The sequence below is a fragment of the Thamnophis elegans genome, chromosome 1 (genome assembly GCF_009769535.1).
Source record: "Thamnophis elegans isolate rThaEle1 chromosome 1, rThaEle1.pri, whole genome shotgun sequence".
NCBI lineage: Eukaryota > Metazoa > Chordata > Lepidosauria > Squamata > Colubridae > Thamnophis > Thamnophis elegans.
In genome coordinates this window covers 5041408-5064060 of record NC_045541.1, presented here as the reverse complement: position 1 = coordinate 5064060, position 22653 = coordinate 5041408, and the positions used below count along the sequence as shown (strand labels likewise).

The following is a 22653-nucleotide window of genomic DNA, read 5'->3' as shown; positions in this document are numbered from 1 at the left end:
GGAACGGGGCCGGCGGCATCCTCGTGCACGCGTGCAGTTCACGCATGCATCTTAGCGCCTGCGCGATGCTCCAGCTACTTGCGGAGAATCACGCAGGCGCTGTATGTGCCATCCAGCTGCTCGCGGAGAATCACGCAGGCGCTGTATGTGCCATGCGCCTGTGTGGAAGCGCAGAAGCCTTCAAAGACCGGTAAGGAGCGCGGGCGGGCAGGTGGGCCCTTCGCCGTTCCTGGAAGTTACTTACGTCTGGGTTCGCCGACCAACCAATTCATGGGGACCGCCGCGAATCGGTTGAAACCCACCCCTGCCTGGAAGGGAGCACAAGCAGTTTTCAAGAGCACCAGGCACATGAACCCAGGTGATCCAAAGTAGACTAATCTCAATCTTCAAATTTGGACAGCAAATTAGGAGCAGCTGCAAGCTGGTTGTGTTGATCCATGAGTATAGCCCCCTTAGCATAGACCAAGAATTCTGTTAATCCATACATTTGGCCACATAATCTTCCTTCTCTCGATTGCTTTATATCCCTGTGTTCCGCATGCTTGTTGTTTGTAGGAAACAGTTTAGCAGAACCACTCACTGAACGTCTCAGAATCAGAAGTTACAAAATAAGAATATTCACTGCAAAAAAAAAGGGACTTTAATGAGGGTTTGGATACTTTCCTTGAAGCATTAAACCAGTAATGTTTTTCTTTCCAATATACTTTTTTATTTTCCATTTTCATAACATACAATCACATGTATACTATTACATAGCCAGTATCCTATTATATTAAATAGTAATTACATCAGTTCCTCTTGCCATCAACGCCCAGAAAGATAAAACCCATTATTAGCTCTTCTGCTCTCCATAGACCTCTTTCTTCTACCTCTCTCCTACCTCCTTTCTTCCCTCCATCATCCTTTCCTACTCTACTTCCCCTTCCTTTCTCCTTCTCCTCTCTCTTCATTCCACTCCTCCTTATCCTCCTCATCTCCCCCCCCTTACCCTCTCTCCTATCCCTCTCTTCCCATCTTTCTTCTCTCTTCTGTTTCCCACTCTTCCTCTCATTGATGTATTTCCGCTTCTGAGCAAACTCCAATCTATGTTGATGGTATTTATGCTTCCATATCCATAGAAAGTTTTTATTTTCCATTTTCATAGCATATAATCACATGTATACTATTACATAGTCAATATCATGTTGTATTATTAAGTACTTACATCAATTCATCTTACCATCAACTACCAAAGAAAAAAAAAAGAAAAACCCAGTTATTGGCTCTTCTGCTCTCCATACCTTCCTTGAAGCATTAAACCAGTAATGTTTTATAGCATCTACAGATGAACTGATTTTATTACCATAGAAAGCAATCTACACCACCAATGTATAATCTTGAAATAAGAATATTTATATACATTGGGAGAGAACAAAAGAAAAAGAAAAAGGTAGAAATGGATTGTATTTCTACAGTCTTGGAAAGAAAGAAATCTTTGAAAAAGAGAGAGATATTAAATATGCAAGATTAAATTATATATACTGGAGAGGTTTTTTTGTGTTAGTTGACATCCTTCAGATTTTGCAGTAGTGCTGAAGGCTCTTGCAAATCAGCTGGTGGGAATAGTTTTGCTCATTTATAAAATGCCATCCATGAGAAAACCACTGATTCCTCATGATCTTGCCTCTCATCCCTTGTGCTTCATTTCATGCAATTCAAATACGACACTGAGATGAGTTTGCTCATTTTTATTTTTCAAGAGAGCTTAGGGTTCATCAGAAAGAAAAAGTGAGCTGGAAGTTGACACTTAGCATTATATATTTTACCTTAATGTACGTATGTTGGTGACCTCAGATTTACATAATGTCTATAAACAAAAAATAAATAGACTTGTTTCGGGCTGTGTTAGTCTATTGTAATAAAAAACAACCAAGGGACCTGTGGCATCGCAAAGACCATTAATCCATTATTATAGGAGCTTAATATTTTGAAAAATAATAGTATAAACCCATAAATACTAGGTTTCTGTTTTGTGAAAGAGAGCATAAGGGAGAACAGGGCGAAATGAAAAAAGAAAAGAAGGGTGAAATTGCGTAAAGTTGCAGGAGTGATATAACATTTTTGATAGTTAATTTATTGTTGGGTCAGAAACTTTGGTCTGTTCATAATCTGTAAAAAGGGTGTCGGATTTATTGATGAATTTATCAATTGTTTTGCCATTTTTTTGTCTTTGAAAAGTTCTTGAGATATAAAATATACAAAATGTTTTCTTATTGCTTTAAGAATATTGTCATTTCTGATATCAGATTTGCATCCATGTCTTCTATTGTATGGAGTGTGGGTGGCAGAGGTGGGTTCCTACTAGTTCACACCAGTTCAGTAGAACCCAGGGGTGGGTTTCAACTGGTTCGCGGCGGTCCCTGCGAACCGGTTGGTCGCCGAACCTGGAAGTAAGTAACTTCCGGGAATGGCGAAGGGCGCGCCCACCCGCCCGTGGTCCTTACCCAGTTTTGATGAGTTCTGCACTTCCAGGCATGTGCAGGACGCATACAGCGCCTGCCCGATCATCCAGGAGCAGCTGGAGCGTCGCACAGACACTAGTACGCCACCGGCCCCATTCCAACTGAACCAGTTGGAACGGGGTGAGAAACCCACCCCTGGTAGAACCGATTCATCAAATCTACCGAACTGGTTAGAGGAGGTTCCACCAGTGGACCCGGAAAGCAGGCCACACCTACAGAAGAGGTTCCAAACTTTTTTCAAACCCACCACTGACACACACACACACACACACATACACACATACAGACAGACTGACACAGAGAGAGAGAGAAAGAGAAAGGAAGGAAGGAAGAAAGAAAGAAAGAAAGAAAGAAAGAAAGAAAGAAAGAAAGAAAAAAGAAAGAAAAAGAGTGAGAGAGAGATGAAAGAAAAAAAGAAAAAAGGGATAGGGAGACAAAAGGAAGGAAAGAGAGAGAGAGAGAGAGAGAGAGAGAGAGAGAGAACACATGGCCGGCAAGCCACTCCCACCAGGTCACATGGGCGGCAAGCCACTCCCACCAGGTCACATGGCTGGCAAACCACTCCCACAAAGGAGGCCACACCCACAGAGTAGGTTCCAAAAAAATTTGAAACCCACCACTGGTTCTATGTAAAGGGGATAGAAAGTGGTGTCTATTGCTGATAGACAATGGCATGTACTACAAGTCAAGGACAAACAGCTTTTCTTGATTTGGGGAATGACATTATTAAGTCAAAACCTAGGGTGTTTGTTTTTTTTAGAGAAGATAGGAGAGTTTAATTGGTGACTGGGGCTACCATAGGCATTGATTCTTATGCCTATGTCATTGTATGTTCATAATTCTTTCTTTCCTGGGTTTGTCTTGTAATGATTATTTTTGGGAACCAGTATAGATAGCACCAGGGGTGGGTTGCTAATCCCGTTCCAACCGAACCAATTGGAACGGGGCCGGCAGCGTCCTCGTGCACGCGCGTAGTTCCCGCATGCGTCTTAGTGCCTGCGCGATGCTCCAGCTGCTCGCAGAGACTCGCGCAGGCGCTGTATGTGCCATCCAGCTGCTCGCGGAGAATCGCGCAGGCGCTGTATGTGCCATGCGCCTGCGTGGAAGCGCAGAAGCCTTCAAAGACCGGTAAGGAGCGCAGGCGGGCGGGTGGGCCCTTCGCCGTTCCTGGAAGTTACTTACTTCCGGGTTCACTGACCAACCGGTTTGCGGGGACCGCCGCGAACTGGTTGAAACCCACCCCTGGATAGCACCGTTCATCTTTTTAAAAATATTCATTGACTGAGTGCTGTTTGAGGAAGACCTGTTTTAAAGGCCTTAATTGCGTACTACCACTGTTGATGACTTCAATAACTGTGGTTGCAGCATGGGGCTTGGCCCATATGCAGTATGTTTGGGGTTATATTCTAAATGGGGCTGATGACATGTAGATGTGTATGATACTGGTAGTCCTCAATTTATAACCATTTGTTAGTGACTGTTCAAAGTTACAACAGCACTGGGAAAAAAAGTGACTTATGACCATTTTTCACACAACTGTTGCAGCATCTCCATGATCATATCATCAAAATTCAGATGCTTGGCAACTGGCATGTATTCATGACGGTTACAGTGTCATTTGATCACCTTTTGCGACCTTCTGACAAGCAAAATCAACGGGGAAGCCAGACTCACTTAACAACCATGTTACTAATCTAATGAAAGTTATTCACTTAACAGCCGTGGCAAGAAATGTCATAAAATGCAACAAAGCTCACTTAATCATTGTCTTGTTTAGCAATAGAAAATGTTGGGTTCAATTGTGGTCATAAGTCAAGGACTTGTAGTCACTTGCCTTCCTAAGTACTGGCCCTTTCTGTCGAAGCCTTTTCCGATCTGCCAGATTATCATTCAAAGAGTGGTAAGTTTGAGTTTAATAAGATTTGTATGCCGCCCACTCCCATTGGGACTCTGGGCGGCTCACAGCAAAAAAAGCATTTAAAAAATTTAAAAAATACAATATTTAAAATTAATACATCATTCATTCAGTCAAGTGGGGCTGGATATTAATCAACAGCCCCAGGTCTGCCGGAACAGCCAGGTCTTAATCACTTTACGGAAGGCCGGGAGAGTGGTAAGGGTCCCGATCTCTGCGGGTAGATCGTTCCACAGGGCCGGTGCAGCTACAGAGAAGGCCCTCCCTCGGGGGGCCGCCAGTCAACATTGTCCGGTCGACGGTACCCGGAGGAGGCCCAACCTGTGCAATCTTATTGGTCGTTGGGAGGTGAATGGCAGGAGGCGGTCTCTCAGGTAGCCAGGTCCAATACCATGTAGGGCTTTAAAAGTAACAACTAGCACGTTGAAGCGCGTCCGGAGACCAATGGGGAGCCAGTGCAGCTCGCGGAGGATAGGTGTAACATGGGTGTATCTAGGTACACCCATTATCGCTCGCGCGGCTGCATTCTGGACCAACTGTAGTCTTCGAACACTCTTCAGGGGCAGCCCCATGTAGAGCGTAAGTGGTGGTGCAATAACGAACTGTCCTAGTATTATTTACCCAGCCAAGCTGAGGCCCAATAGGAAGTGAATGAAACTAAAATTCTCTCTTTCCTATCACGTATGAGTCGTATGCCACTTCGATCCAGAATCTGGTGAAATCATTCACTCGCTTGTCCTTCCTTTCCTCTTTTCTTTAATTTGTAGATGTGAAGTCCACTGCGGAGACACTGAAGCCCACATTGAAGAGTGAGGAGATGACCACTCAGTTTTCCACTGATGAAGAAGCAACAGATTGTGGCGATGATGGTTGCGTGGAGAACGGAGGTATTTCCTTAGCCAGTTGAAAACGTATTGCATGTCACTCCAGATGTGCAAAGTGTGCGAATGGTAGAGCTGCACACATAAATATTTATGTGATCGAGTACTTTATTAATTGCCGCTTTGAAGTTTTCAAACTCTATTCAGCAAGGGGAAGGAAAAAAAAACCCTCAGTACAAGGAGATAGATGGCATTTTAGCAGGCTTCAGCTCAGAACCTTTATGTCAGGAGTGGAAAATCTAGACCTTTCCAGATATTAGAGGAAATAATAGAGCCGAGGTGGCGCAGTGGTTAGAGTGCTGTACTGCAGGCTACTTCAGCTGACTGCAGTTCTGCAGTTCGGCTGTTCAAATCTCACCGGCTCAGGGTTGACTCAGCCTTCCATCCTTCCGAGGTGGGTGAAATGAGGACCCGGATTGTTGTTGGGGGCAATATGCTGACTCTGTAAACCGCTTAGAGAGGGCTGAAAGCCCTATGAAGCGGTATATAAGTCTAACTGCTATTGCTATTGCTATATTTTTATAATTTGGATGCCTGGTGGAGATTTGTTGGGAGTTGAGAGTTATGTCAGAGAGTTCTTGACGATCTTCACCAATGGTCTGACCATGCTGAGTTCAAGAGAGAGTTATTACTTCTCTTTTGGCCCTAAGAGTCATGTCTTCAAACCTGTGGAGTGTATTCAGGCCCTGACTACCTGTTTTCCTGTAGCTCCTCTTTCACTTCCCAGTCAAACTGTTCTCTTCTATTTCCGTTCACATCATTTATCCCCACTCGTTCACGTTGTAGGCAACAGCCAGCCCAGCACTTGTCTACTGCATCTGTATACTCCATCCAAAGGGCCAGAGCAAGCATCACTTTTCCCTTGTTGATCCCCTCCCAAAACGGCTTTTCTTAAGATCACTCACCCCACCATTTGCCTGATATTGAAGCGGTATATAAGTCTAACTGCTATTGCTAACTACGCTCAAAGGATTCCCATGACCCCGTAATGTAATGTAATACAGGTAGTCCTCAACTTACAACAGTTCACTGAGTGAATGTTCAAAGTTACAACAGCACTGAAAAAAAGTGACTTATGATCGTTTTACGCACTCCTGTTGCAGCATCCCCTTGGTCACAAGATTTGGATGCTTGGCAACTGGTTCACATTTATGACAGTTGCAGTGTCCCGGGCTCATGTGATCAGCTTTTGTGAATTTCTGACACATCGATGGGGAAACCAGATTCACTTAGCAACCATGTTACTAACGTTACAGCTGCAATGATTCACTTAACAGCTGTAGCAAGAAAGGATGTAAAATGGGGAAAACTGACTTAACAGACGTTCATTGAGCAGCATAAATTTTGGCCTCAGTTATGGCCATAAGTCAAGGACTACATTCATGTGCATTCACTCCCAGCTTTCCATCTCTTTGGCTAGAAGAGGATAAACAATTCTCTGATGTCAGTGAGTTAGAAGCCACTTTACAGGGATTGTTTGGCTATTCCAATTGTATTGTTGTCAGCAATGAGTTTGCAACTAAGTGATTGTTCTTTCTTCTCCCTCATTCTTAGCCAAGAAATCTCAGAACTGCAGAATGATATTATTAGTGACAGGCCAAACTCTAGAGAGGCTTGATCAGAAGTCTGATCTTATTTAATAGCAAGGAGTGAGTTACTTCACAAAACATTACATTGATTTATTGTAATGTTAAAAGTGGTTTCAGGGGAACTGCCTGATATATGGATACTTAAGCAATATCCATACTAAAGTATCCAGAAATAACCTTGAGTAGCTTCAGATAAAATGTTCTCTCCCTCCCTTCTTGCATTTTTTTTTTCAAATAGCGTGGAAGCATCTGCTTATTTCAACTTAACCTTCTTTCAAGCATGCTGATTTTCAGATATGAGGTTAGCCTTGGGAAAATTCACCTGGAGTTTCAAGTAATCTAACTAAACATTATACAGCGCATTGATAGCAATAGCAGTTAGACTTATATACCACTTCATAGGGCTTTCAGCCCTCTCTAAGCAGTTTACAGAGTCAGCATATCGCCCCCAACAACAATCCGGGTCCTCATTTTACCCACCTCGGAAGGATGGAAGGCTGAGTCAACCTTTGAGCCGGTGAGATTTGAACCGCCAAACTGCAGAACTGCAGTCAGCTGAAGTAGCCTGCAGTGCTGCACTCTAACCACTGCACCACCTCAGCTCTTGATGAATTTCTACTTCATCATGGATTACACCAATTATAACTTCTGTGCTTTTTATTTTGATTTAGCTGTGGTTTTTAATCTCAAAATAAATAATTGTATGATTTATGTATAATTTTCTTTCTTGGTGTTTTTGTAATAATTTTATTAAAATTATATTTACAACAGCAAAAACGAATATAAATTGGAAAAATAAATAAAAGTAAAACAAGAAGTAGAGGTGCAGAAAAGAAATAAGAAAGAGGGAAAGAAAAGGGAAATAGAATAAAAATAAGAATATAGCTGTTAGAAGATTAAGAGCCGAGGTGGCGCAGTAGTTAGGGTGCAGTACTGCAGGCCACTTCAGCTGACTGTTATCTGCAGTTCGGCAGTTCTAATCTCACCGACTCAAGGTTGACTCAGCCTTCCATCCTTCCGAGGTGGGTGAAATGAGGACCCAGACTGTGGGGGCGATATGCTGACTCTGTAAACCGCTTAGAGAGGGCTGAAAGCCCTATGAAGCGGTATATAAGTCTAACTGCTATTGCTATTGCTAGTTTCACATATGCCCCTCTCACTCAGCTCGCCTCCACCATCCGTGAACTCATCTGTTCTTGCCTGGGCTTTGCCTCCTCCAAGCTCACCTCTGCCTTGTCTCGCTCATCTGGCTCCATCTCTGCTCACCTATTGCCCTACTCACCTGGTTCTGTTGCGTGCTGCCTAGTCTGACTCTCGCTGCTGTGCCTCACACACACACACACACACACCTATTCTTCCACTCAGCTTTTGGCTCCCCTTTTCCTCCATTCTGCTATCATTCTCCTCCCTCCTCCCTCGCCTCCTTTCCTTCTCTTCAGTCATCCATTGTTCTCTTCCTTCCTGTAGCACACTCCCCCTCTTCACTCCTCTTTGTCTCGTGCCTCACCTTCTCCTCAAATTTCCACGTGAAACTCCCTGCCCGCCAGCTATTTTGGTATCCAGGCTACCGGTGGTTCATGCCCCCCCCCCCCCAGAAGTCCCCTACATTCCTTTAGATACAATCTTTCTGTAGAAATAGACACTGTTAAAATTAACTTCTAGGTCCATTGTTCAAAATATCCTTAAACGTCTCCAATGTTAAATTTGCTTCATCTGTAAGTCAAATTTAAGATTTTTTTCTCATTTAATTATAATTTTTAGTTCCCTCTAGTGTCCAATTTTTAAAGTCTTGTTTTATTATATTTTCTTAGAGTAAATTCAAAACAAGAACATTTTTACACAGGAAGGATACTTCATAATTAATGCTGAGATTTTATTTCGGATTTATCTGAACCCTTAGTCTGTTATGCTTGCACACATTGAAAATACTTTATATTTCTATAACCATTTATGATTTGCCAACTATGTTAGTAGTTAAATAGAAACAGGCCTTCCTTTTGATCTTATTTTTATGTTGTGCTGTTTTCTTACAAGATTTCCAGGTCCCAATAGGATTCAATTGCAACTTCGACCTTCCTGAAGATTTTTGTGGCTGGACACATGACACATCTACAGGATTTACATGGGCTTTTCATTCTAGAAATACATGGACTAGCCACTTAGAACCAGGCATCGGTGTTTACCCAGGTAAGCCAATTCAAATCATTTTAAAAGAAAAAAAATATCCATGAACTGTGGACCTAGGAAAATAAGTATTTAAATTATCTCTGAGAAACTATAGCATACGTTACAAAGTATGTGAACACCGCCTTTTCGGCATATTGCTATAAACTTATTTATCAATTCCAAGTATTTTTTTTTATATTGCTTCAGTGAAATCAATCTAAGATACATGTAAAAAAAGTCACTGTGCTTTTAAACAGATATGAATTCAGATATCTATGGTGAAAATCAGTATGTGGTATAATTCTCCTAATATATGTTTTCATTACATACACATACTACTTACTACTACTACTACTTATGTCTTCACCACTACCCTATAAGCTTCGCGAGGCTATGGAATAATAGCTTCAGAACAGGAATTTGAATTTGTTCTTAGCCCTTATAACTGTAGCAGATAATCTCTTAGCTGTGAATGTTGTAAATGATGGTTCAAGTAAAGCATTTGTTGTAGGAGGGATACTTGCACATCAGTGAGGAAACTGAAATCATGTGCTAACTGCTCCATGTGCATGTGTATTCAGTTTATCTGCAGACTTCTTATGTGCTGAGAAAATGGAATAGTGTGCTTGTTTTTGTCTGGGTGAGCTGATATTGGTTTTGAACATCAATGATAAAAGTCTCACTTTGAATACCGTGGATGTTTCTGCTTTCTATGCATTCCCTTGCATGCGGATACTCCTTCAGTGTGGAATATATTTTCCAAGAGCACCAGCAGTACACTGTTCGTGCCCTTGAGTCTTCATCAGGTTTTAAAAACAAGTTCCAAACCCTTCCGTTGCAAAGTCAGTGAAGTCAAATAGGAATGAACAAAGGATACATTGTTTAAAAAAAACAACTTCAGACTCAGGCTTCCAAGTGGCAGATTCAACTATTTTTTAATACTTTTTCCTTAAGTATCTTTAATATAATTTTATAACGAATAGAAGGAGAAATTTGTTAAAATAAAAAAAGTTTTAGTTTAAGCCAAAAAAATTAAAGTAGTAAAAAAAATAGAGGAGAAAAAGCATTTGTTTCAGGAGGGATTTATTTATTTATTTATTTATTTATTTATTTATTTATTTATTTATTTATTTGACTTATATACCGCTTCATAGGGCTTTCAGCCCTCTCTAAGCGGTTTACAAATTTTTTAGCAAATTGAGTCAGCAACTTGCCCCCACAGTCCGGGTCCTCATTTCACCCACCTCGGAAGGATGGAAGGCTGAATCGACCTTGAGCCGTTGAGATTTGAACCGCTGAACTGCAGATCACAGTCAGCTAAAGTGGCCTGCAGTACTGCACCCTAACCACTGCGCCACCTCGGCTCAGTAAACTTGCACATCAGTGAGGAAACTGAAATCATGTGCTAACTGCTCCATGTGCATGTGTATTCAGTTTATCTGCAGACTTCTTATGTGCTGAGAAAATGGAATAGTGTGCTTGTTTTTGTCTGGGTGAGCTGATATTGGTTTTGAACATCAATGATAAAAGTCTCACTTTGAATACCGTGGATGTTTCTGCTTTCTATGCATTCCCTTGCACGCGGATACTCCTTCAATGTGGAACTAAGGAGATCTTTTGCTATTCTGCTATGCACGTTGTCAATTTTCCCTTGAGGCTAGAACTTGCCTGGGCCTCTGAAAGACCCCGATATTTGCATTGGAGGCTTTGATGCTTCTGCTAGTACAGAGGCTTGTGTTGTCACACAAAGGACTGTATGAACACAATAAGGACTTCACAATATGAGTCCTTGTGCAGTGGGGAGGATCTAAGTTTGTCTGGTAGTTGAAAGTCTTGTTTGCTCAGTCTTCATCTCTTTCAACAAACTCAAGGATTTACGTTTTTCCTTCTCCCCATTGGACATAGGAAGAAGAGGAGACATTTGCTAGCTTCAAAGAAATGTTTGCCTAATTTCCATGAACAGGCATTAAAATTTCATACCACAAATCTGAGGATTTACTAGAAGTGGTCCTGCTGTTTGAGGGAAATCTTTCACACCATTTAATTTTATTGCTAAGGCATCAGTCCTGATCACTACAACATCTGTACCCAAGGAGCATGCATATTCAATCAATCCAATTGATTCCCATCCCCCCATTAGTGGGTTTTGACTAATAGAGAAGTGTTTTGTAACCACTTGTTCTCCCTGGTAGCTATATGTTGGTGGTAATAACTAGATTTACTGATTTATACGGCTCTAGAATTGAAGGATAGTGTTCCCTGCTGAGCAGAACAGAAAAGAGGGGGGGAAATCATCCAATACAAATTGAGCGCCGCTGATTAATTTATCTTTTAGGTGGTTAAGCATCAGCTTTTGTTTACATTACTCCAAACACTTCTATATATTGTATTCTGTAAATTATCGCAGCGCCTGCTGTAGGGTCCCAGTGCCTAGCAGCAGATTCTATAGCATGTTAAGGCCATCCATTCAGTCAGTGTAGACCAGAGGTGGGTTCCTACCAGTTCGCACCTATTCGCTAGAACCGGTTCGTCAAATCTACCGAACCGGTTAGAAGAGGTTCCACCAGTGGACCCGGAAAGCAGGCCACACCTACAGAAGGGGGTCCAAAATTTTTTGAAATCCACCACTGGTCCTTGGATATGATTATTCTACACTATCATGCTCCTATTTATAAAACTCAGTGCCTCTGTGAAAGGTAAGGATGACTACTGCGTTTGTGGTGCAATCAGAACATTGCGTGTGTTGAAGTTGTTTTAACGCAAACCAAAGATGCCTTTAAAAAACAAGTTTACATCCTATTCTTATGCATGCCAGGGCTGTGTGTGAGGTCACTTAAGGTGGTTCTGACAAGTGTCGTCGGCATCTTCATATCTGGTCACATGGGCGGCAAGCCACTCCCATTCAGTCACATGGGCAGCAAGCCACTCCCACAAAGGAGGCCACACCCACAGAGTAGGTTTGAACAATTTTTGAAACCCACCACTGGTGTAGACCATTGGCTTGAACTACTGCATTTAATTTCATTTCTCCAGATTTGTCTGTTTGTTTTCTGTCATTATTTTTACAAATAACTCAACTCAACATATACAACACACTTTGCTCCTTCCATTTTCCTCCACAACAACAACTCTGTGAAGTGAGGTAAGAGAGAGTTGACTTGCCCAAAGTCAAGATTACCCAGCTGGCTTTGTGTCTAAAGCAAAACTACAGCTGAAGGTCTCTCAGTTCCCAGCTTAATACTTTAAACCACTACTCCAGTCTGGCTCTCTATTTTATGGATATTAACGAAAAGTATCAGCAAACATTTTGCACAGAAGATTACATCCTTCCTAAAGAACTGAGCCAGTTAAGCTCAGGTTTGACCTTGAAGTGGGAATGGAATTCATCCTTCCTCTATTTTCAGAATGCAAACCAGGCTCGGGAAAAATAAAGCAGCAAAGAGGGTGACAGTCATTGGTGGGTTTCAAAAATTGTTCGAACCTACTCTGTGGGTGTGGCCTCCTTTGTGGGAGTGGCTTGCTGCCCACATGACCGGATGGGAGTGGCTTGCTGCCCATGTGACCGGATATGAAGATGCCGACGACACTTGTCAGAACCACTTTAAATTACCTCACACACAGCACTGGCATGCATAAGAATATGATGTAAACTTGTTTTTTAAAAGGCATCTTTGGTTTGCGTTAAAACAACTTCAACACACGCAATGTTCTGATTGCACCACCAACGCAGTAGTCATCCTTGCCTTTCACAGAGGCACTGAGTTTTATAAATAGGAGCATGATAGTGTAGAATAATCACATCCAAGGACCAGTGGTGGGTTGCAAAAATTTTTGGAACCTCTTCTGTAGGTGTGGCCTGCTTTCCGGGTCCACTGGTGGAACCTCTTCTAACCGGTTCGGTAGATTTGACGAACCGGTTCTACCGGATAGGTGCAAACTGGTAGGAACCCACCTCTGGTGACAGTGGTAGTAAGGCTGAAAGGGCCATTTCCGATGCTCCATTTAGTGATAAGAGTAGCCCTGATTTTCCTAAACTGATACAAATCAGCTTTGACCCTAAGTTCCATTTCAATTGTCCATGATTACATTTTTTTTTGTTGAACTGTCATGTTTAAAAAGAAATTGAGACTGTTGTTTGGGCCTCTAGTGTGTGTTTTCGGTTGTCCCAAAGTTAGGGTCTCTCTAGGGGTGCAGTTGGAGAAACTGTTTCCTATTTCCAGTGTTAACCTCTTTAACATTTAAAATGCTTTAGAAAATTAATATCACAGAATAACTGAGGCCTCCAGCAACACGAAAGACTCAGATTGTATACCCTCTCCAACTTATTCCCTGTAAAAATGTTGAATTAATGTAATAAGCCTTCTGTGAGTAGCATACTTACTTATTTTTATAACTCCGACTCAATTTTTCACTCCATTTTTTCTCCCCTGACGTGCCTTATAATTGTTCTCTCTTTTTTTCCCCTTTTAGAGTATGGTTGGTAAAGAAATAATTTGAGGATGGTACTCATGTACAAACGACTGTTCCCCATATTGAAAGAGTGTTTCATTTGCATTTCTGCATCTTTTAAAAAAGTCTTTATAGGTTGTGTTGTTACTTCAGCCTACTTCAGTGGCAGGAGAGCTTTCCTTCGAGTGAATTATTCCCAAAAGCATCACTTTACATTTTTCATTGAAGGAAATGAGATTGGAATGGCTGTATCATATCTCATATTGTAGCGTGCTTCTGGTGGAGAAGGTTAATCAGGATTTCTGGGTCTATCAAACAGGGAGAGAAACAGATGGTTGGGAATAACAACAACAGAGGTGGTACTGTTGTATTTAAGGACAAAAAAAATCTTCCTGTGTTCAGTTCATTATTAAAATTGATACTGTAGCTACTTATTGGTGCAATGAAACCCTTCACAGAATGAAAACCATATCTTGAACAGATAATGAATTGCGGGGAGGGGGGGAATACACATTTAGTTATTAGATTCACTTCAAAAACAACAATGAAAAAAAAGCATAAGTATTGTTTTTCTCAATGGATATTAGAGTCATAAAGGAATGACAGATAGCACAGATTCTAAATAAAAGTGCCTGAGTTTAGGTGTGCATGAAAAATGAATTGCATCTGCAACCTTAATGATATGAGGAGGTCATGAGTATACTCTTAAAATATGTGTGTGCGTGTGTTGCATTTGTGCTGATAAATAAATAAAGGGAGACTAGTATAGATCTATTTCAAGCTATTTAGCTCTCATCAGCTAGCCATACCCTTACTGGGATTTGAACCTGTGCTGTATTACATATTAGGCAGTTGTGTTAGCCACTAAGCCACAGGTTCTCCTCCTTTATCAGCTGAGCCAGGGAGATAGGTATGTATTTTGTGTCGCAACCCCTGGTATGCCCAAATATGGGAGTAAGCATACTGCTTCCTTTCTCTGTCTATCAGCTCATCACAAGAGACCATCCAGACAGAAAGCCATTATTTTTACTATAATTATTTTTATTAAAAATAATGGCTTTCTGTCTGGATGGTCTCTTGTGATGAGCCGATAGACAGAGAAAGGAAGCAGTATGCTTCCTTCCATATTTGGGCAAACCAGGGGTTGTGACACTAAATACATATACATATACATATACATATACATATACATATACATATACATATACAGATACAGATACAGATACAGATACAGATACAGATATAGATACAGATACAGATACAGATACAGATATAGATATAGATACAGATACAGATACAGATACATATATATACACATACATACATACATACATACATACATACATACATACATACATACATACATACATAGATGAAATCTTGTATTTCAAAATTCAGGCCTTTTGTTGAAAGCAATGGAAACAATGGTGCAGGCCAGAGAGATATTTTAGAATATTTTAATGAGCAAGAGGTATGACTTTATGGCAAAAGGAGAATGGGAAGGCGGAGGGTGAGAATGAAATGGTTAGATAGTGTCATCAATGCAATGAGCATGGATATGAGTAGACTCAGGGAGACAGTGGAGGATGGGGGAGAGGTGGTGTGCTATGGTCCATGGGATAGTGAAGAGTCAGATATTACTTAGTGTTATGAGAATGTTCATCCTATATTATATTTTATCAATCCTTCCAACTTAAATTGTGAAGTCTGTGGATGCTCAGTAAAATGCTCCCATAAAGGCAATGGGTTGTACCTCTAAGAAGACATGTGGAAACCCAGACAATGAATTAGAGTCATAAAAAGGAAGGGCCTAGTAAAATGAGGCAAGATAAATATTTGTGTTCCAGTAGCAGATTATTAAAATCCATGCAAGGAAAATCTTCTTTCCTTTCTTTCATAGCTCTTTTCTCCCTTACTTTGGAAGACTCCCTAAATTATATACTTTCTTCACTCCGTTTTTTTTCCAAGATAGTCTTTCCATCAGCTTCATGTTTCCTTTTTTAGCCCCATGTCTCTGGTGCCGCAAGGATCAGCTGTGAACCATCCCTCTGAAAATCCCATTACAACTGCAGGGAGCTCTCTTGGTACAAGCAAACCCAGAGCAATTTCTCTCTCTTACTACACACCCATATCCATTAGGACATGAGCTGTTCTCCAGAGTAATGGAATGTACAACTCCAGTTTTCGTGCCAGGAGGGAGTTTTTCCCCCCATGGATTTTCGCATGCAAACAGAATTCTGTGCTCCTGCAGTGAAAGATCTTCATGCTATGTCAAGAATCAGGATTTAGCCTGCAATTTTATACAGATTATCTGGAAGCGAGTCTAAGTAGCAGTTAGCAGTTAGACTTATATACCGCTTCATAGGGCTTTCAGCCCTCTCTAAGCGGTTTACAGAGTCAGCATATTGCCCCCAACAACAATCTGGGTCCTCATTTTACCCACCTCGGAAGGATGGAAGGCTGAGTCAACCCTGAGCCGGTGAGATTAGAACAGCTGAACTGCAGAACTGCAGTCAGCTGAAGTAGCCTGCAGTGCTGCATTTAATCACTGCGCCACCTCGGCTCTTATCCACAAAGTAGAGTTAGATTAGGCCTCCTCCGAATTCCATCAGCCAGCCAATGTTGACTGGCAACTACCCGGAGGAGAGCCTTCTCGGTGGCTGCTCCGACCCTCTGGAACGAACTCCCCGTGGAGATCCGGACCCTCACCACCCTCCAGACCTTCCGCGCTGCCCTCAAAATCTGGCTGTCCCAGCAGGCCTGGGGCTAATGACTTTAACCCCACCCGAATGGTATGACTGTTGTGCTTTTTTTAATAATGTACTGTCTTCATGTTTGTAACTTGTTTGTCTCCCCCTCCCCCTGAACTGTGAGCCGCCCTGAGTCCCCTCAGGGAAAAGGGCGGCATACAAATAAAGTATACCAAATACCAAATACCAAGTTTAGGTCTGAATTAACAGGATGGGTTATTTTGTCATTTTTTTTTTCCAGAATTCTGATCTTCTCCTGATGAAGTGAGGTACAGAATTCTCTATGGTATCAGTGAATCACGGGGGAAACATTTTAGGATTATAAAACCATATATAATTTATACAGAATTTGTTGAAAAGTGATGAGAAAAAGTATATTGTAATAGAAATTTAGAGTACTGGTCAGTGGTGGGTTTCAAAAATTTTTGGAACCTCTTCTGTAGGTGTGGCCTGCTTTCCGGGTCCACTGGTGGAACCTCTTCTAACCGGTTCGGTAGATTTGACGAACCGGTTCTACCGAATAGGTGCGAACTGGTAGGAACCCACCTCTGGTACTGGTGGTTTGGAAAAGGGCAGTGGTAAAGCATCGGCTCAGTCAGTAGAAGAATAAGTTTCTGATCACAGAGTGAATTTTGAGAACTGTTTTATGTAAGCCGCCCAGAGTCCTTCGGGATTGGGCGGCATACAAATCTATTAAAAATTACAAATTAAAATTAAATAACTTTTTTGAAATCCCACAAAACCCTATTGGTTGGGCAACATTGTGCTAGATGTACTTAGTATAAAGTGGTCTCTTATGTATATATTTTGAAATGCTAATCATAACAACAAGAACAGTAACAACAATCACAATATGTACTGTTATCACCAGCATTTTATAAAGCACTTTAAAGGTTTCAGAGTAGAAGTATGGAAGTATTTGGATCTAAAGCAGGAGAGATGCTTCAGATCTGGCATGGGCAAGTCCTCTATTCTTCTTCTACCTGAGAGACCGCCTCCTGCCGATTACCTCTCTCAGACCAATTAGATTGCACAGGTTGGGTCTCCTCCGGATTCCATCTGCCAGCCAATGTCGGCTGGCAACTCCCCGGGGGGAGAGCCTTCTCTGTTGCAGCTCCGGCCCTCTGGAACGAGCTCCCTGTTGAGATCCGGATCCTTACTACCCTCCCGGCCTTCCGCAAAGCCACCAAGTCCTGGCTGCTCCAGCAGGCTGGGGGGGGGGGGGGGGGGCTGAGAAGCATCTACCTCCACGGAAATTGTGAATGTTGGTTTTGTTTTTAATATGTTGTCTTTGTCTCATTTCCCCCCTTTCCCTTGTTTTTTGTGAGCCGCCCGGAGTCCTCCGGGAGTGGGCGGCATACAAGACAAATAAATAAAAAAATAAATAAATAAAAAAATAAATAAATAAATAAATAAATAAATAAATAAATTCTTACTGGCACCTTAAATGTACCTTTTCCTGGTCTTGCATGATTGCCTTGTGGTTTTTAGAAATAACAGCTCCTGAATTCAAATATATAGATTCTCCTTGCACTACGTGGCCACCATACGGGAACAGGAAAAGAGGTATCTTCTATAAGATGCCACTGATAGTTCAAGCCACGCTACATCTTAAGAACTTCTCCCACTTCTGATTTAAATTTCCGCAGAGCCCTATTTCAAGATATCTTGCGTACATTATTTCACAAATCTTTATACAAACCTGGGAAGGTAGGATGCTGCGCATATATGTTGCAATGCACAAAATGGGATGTGAGCAGGTAGGATCAACAACTCAATGGCTTGTTTAACGTCACCTAGATTATCCACCTGAACTGGAATTAAATTTCCTGGCTCACATTCCTAATATCGATCTAGGAACATTGCAAAACTAATGCTCAGAATCAGTTGATGAATGCCATAGCATGGTCAGGCCAGGTTTTTCCTTGCTGTGTAGACTTCGTCCAGTTGTTTCTCCCTCCTTAATTTTCCAAATCATTATCACACTAGTCAGTCTTAATATCTCCCAGCCAGATTGCATTTCAACTCGGTTCCTCTCATCCAGGCAGCTTTCAATGCTTTGAGAAAGTATAGAAGAATCTCTTCAGGTTTGAGCAGAAAGCTGAAAACTTTTCTTTCTTGTGGTAGGTAAGGTGACTACCCTTCATCTTAATGAGGTACTTTGCAACATAGCAGCAATGCAAAATAAATTTGGCAATAGTTCCAGGATTAGGACACATGATGTGAAGATCCAGGATTAGGACTCATGATGAGCCACGGTGGCACAGTGCTTAGAGTGCAGTACTGCAGGCTACTTCTACAGCCTGTTGGCTGCCTGCAATTTGGCAGTTCAAATCCCACCAGGCTCAAGGTTGACTCAGCCTTCCATCCTTCCGAGTTGGGTAAAATGAGGACTCAAATTGTTGGGGGGGAGGGCAATACTCTGACTCGGTAAACCACTTAGAGGGCTGTAAAGCACTGTAAAGTGGTCTATAAGTCTAAGTGCTATTGGTATTGCTATCTCCCTTTCTGAAGAAGACTCTGATGCTGAAAAATTTGGAAGAAAACAGACAAGGGTGAGCAGGAGCAAGGTGGATGAGTTATGTTAGCAATGAATATATCATTGGAAGAGCTGAACAATCAGGTTAGGGACAGGTGATCAGGGAAAGAAATCCAAGTATCACTGCGAATAAACATTAGAGTAGAGTAGCATAGAGTCATAGGGCCGGAAGGGACCTCAGAAATCTTCTAGTCCAACCTCCTGCCCAAGGCAGGAGGCCTTATACCATCCCAGATAAATGTTTACCCAATCTTTTTTTTAACAACTGCAGGATGCAAGCTGTTCCATTGGTTAATTGTTCTCATTGTCATAAAACTTCCAGGTTGGATCTCTCTTTGATTAGTTTCCACCCATTGCTTCTTATCCTGCTTTGGAGAATAAGTTGACCATTCCTTCTCTGTGAGAGCCCTTCAAGTACCAGAAGACAGCTGCCATGTTGCCCCTACCTTCTCTTCATTAGGCTAGACATACCTAGGGTCAGCGTTCCAAGTATCATGTAGAATTAAATCAGAGTCCAAGGCAAAACAATCCTTAAAGTTCCAATTTAATAAGACATCTTAGCACATCTGTGTTAATCCCAAATCTGGAAATGACATCAGAATTCCACCCAGTTAAAAGTTCATGATCTTGTCCCCACACCCACAATCCATCACATGGTCCAATCTTCTTCTTCCACGCTGGCGTCTCCACCCAGCTGCTTCTGGTCAGGTGTAAAAGTGCGGAGACAAAAGACGACCTTGGCTTCTAGAAAAGAATGATAACAATACATTCCACAATCCTACTCCTGTCTATTCCCCCCTCCCATCAACTATACTAATGAAACAGCATAATGAAATAAGAGAAAGTGTGGCAGGCCAAAATTCTAAAAGGAATATAACTGCAGGCCTGACAGGCGGCCTCTACATGATACTTGGCACGCTGACACCTAGTTCCTTTAATTTGATGGTACATAAATGTCAAGTCAGTTCCAGGAACTGAAAAAGTTGGGACAAAACCTCTCTGCATGTGCAGTGCACATGCATAATCCTCATCCAGTTCATTGAAGGTGCCAGAAAAGTACTTAAAGAAACATGAAGTGGAGCAACATGGCCATTTCCTGCTTTGTCTAATCATAGGAGGAGAGGCTGATTTCCTTTAAGTGTTTTGTATGAAACTTCATCAAAGAAAGCATGCCTTTGAAGTTTGAAGACAGTCAGGAGAGTGAGACTTTGTTAAAAGAATTAATGACCTTCTGTTGGCCAGAAGAAAAACTTTTCTAGTCTACGGGAAGGGGGGAAATTCGTCAGCAATACCAGAATGCATATAATTCAGATTCATATCTAGTGCATTTCAAGGCATAGGCAGTGAGGGAGATTGTTCAAGGTATTCAGCAAACTATCTTCAGCTCAATATGGAAGCAGCTGTAGTTACAGTGCCTATCATAAAAAATCAGGCATAATTAAAAGAGATGATAGGCCAGTGATCATCGTATTGGCTTCCCCAAATTCGATTAAAAGCTTGACCTTATGCAGACCACAATGCTTTAACTCTCCATTGATTGGGCTGATATATGGATTTTTTATTTAGAAAATAAAATGCCCAGTGACTTGGCAAGTAAATTAACAGGTAATCAGATTGAGAAAAGTCCCTGTGAGACAAGATGCCCATCTGGCTTTAAATATTACATGTATGAAAATCTGAGTCAGCATCACCCAGCATTACTGCAAAGTAAGAAGTATCTCACAGACACAGACTGGAAGCAAGTTAAAAGCATTGGCTCAGGTTAGCCAACTAAATAAGCATTTTACCTTCAGTCAATGGTTTCCTCCATTAGTAAATCTGAAATTTTCCTTAGCTTTCCTGAGTGTTAAGGAGGAAAATGAAGGGCTGAGAATTCAGTGACGTGCGGTCAGCTTTATGGCTGGTGAGGCACTTTTTAGACTTGTGGACTTCAACTCCCAGAATTCCACAGCCAGGCATGCTCAGTTCCGATTTAAAGCGACAGCATTTTCCCCCCTTGCAAATTAAGTTTTCCCATTTTTTTTCTTCCCCCTCCTTCCTCCCTCTCTCCCTCCCTCCCCCCTCTCTCAAACAGACACACGCACACAGAGAACTTGGATCCCTCTCTCACTCACTCTCAAACAAACACAAACACAGAAGTTGGATTGGATATATTTTCCAAAGGCTTGAAAGCAGCTCCTCTGCCATAACACCCCCCCTTCCCCTACTGCCTTCCGATCAAACTTTTTGAATTCCTCCCCCCTCCCCACACACGCACCTTTTCCAGTTGAGGAGACGATTTCAACTCTGCTTCTGCCTGCCCTCCCCTCCCCTAATGAAAGGCCAGAGCTCTGAATTCAGACTGAGCTAGTTGCTCCCAGAGAACTCCAAAAAGCCTCTAAAAATGCCCTCTACAGGAGGCGAGAGAACACGTGCCTCCTTTGCATACGAAATTTTTCACTTTTTAACCCTTGCTTAACTCTTAAAAGGCGAAAAATTGCTTATGCACAGGAGGCCCCTATTTAGCAATAGCAATTAGACTTATATACCGCTTCATAGGGCTTTCAGCCCTCTCTAAGCGGTTTACAGAGTCAGCATATCGCCCCCACAATCTGGCTCCTCATTTCACCCACCTCGGAAGGATGGAAGGCTGAGTCAACCTTGAGCCGGTGAGATTAGAACCGCTGAACTGCAGATAACAGTCAGCTGAAGCGGCCTGGAGTACTGCACCCTAACCACTGCGCCACCTCGGCTCTATTTCTCTGGCCTCCTCCTATAGTTAACACTAAGCACTGTTGCAAGTCACTGTGAATCTGGTAGCAACTACCTTGGCTTTAATTATTTTTAAAAAATTCTTTAAAATTCTTTCCTTTTCCTCATAACTGGTGAGGCCACGCCTCCCCTGCCTCTAGTGACTGCACGTCCCTGGTTGAGATGTAGGTGATCTTCTTCAAACATTGCTGATTGTCTCCCTTACCCTTTTTTCTGTCTGATAGGATTTAAAATCCATATTGGCCCACTGTTAAAAAATGGTTGATTAAACAGAGAGCATCTCAATTTGCCTTATGTAGGCGGAGATGGTGTCATCTCCGCTGCTGCATCCATTTTCCTTGCCGGGTATTGCAGAGGCCAGATCTACACATGATGACCTTGAGAGATAAGTTATCACACCAGTTCAATGCTTGAAAGATAGAAATGTCTTACTCATGCTATGGTAAACATTGCCAAGGACACCTCATTGGCAGAAAACAGATATCTGTCTTGGCCAAATTGTTTGGCTTTCCAGAATGCTGCTTACTTAGGAAGATCAACTCATAATTTATCAAGCAACTTAAGTTATGCTGTTGTTTGCTGAGGAAACAGTGATTTGCATGTTCTTCTTTGTCCTAGCTCAGTTGAATCCAGATGCTCTCATAAATCTCCATGCAAAGCAGGCACTCCAAAGGCGGCAGCAGGAAGCAGAAATGCCAGAACTGATCCCTCAGGGTCACCCTTTTGAACACTTGATGCCGGTTCAGCTCCAGCTTTATCTCCCGTCTCTTTACTAAGAACAGATCCTTTTCCTAAAATCAAAGACCTGGTGAGGGAGTTAATAATGCTACTGATCCTGAAGACATGGATCAGAACCTTCTGCTAAAACTCCTTCCTCGAGCGGTTGAGAGCCTGAGAGATTTTTTATTTTTCCACACGTTTTGAATGGCTCCTTTTCTTTGGTGCTGATTGCTTCCTTTTCAATTAACAACATCAAAAAAAAAAATACGAATTCCTGGCGGAACCAATCAGTTCTTCAATGGATCTTGCTTATTTGGCCACCAGGTACTTTGTTATATTCCTTCATCCATTAGAGCGAGCCACTGAATCATTCTAAATTCACAACAAAATAG

At 41.9% G+C, this 22653-nt stretch overlaps 1 protein-coding gene across 1 annotated transcript in view; it reads left to right on the top strand.

Moving 5' to 3' along the window:
- Positions 1-22653, top strand: part of NRP2 (neuropilin 2) — a 157782-nt gene that overhangs the window by 61507 nt on the left and 73622 nt on the right. The window contains 2 exon segments of the mRNA XM_032234293.1: positions 5184-5303; positions 8921-9073. Coding sequence (XP_032090184.1) covers positions 5184-5303; positions 8921-9073 — 273 coding nt within the window.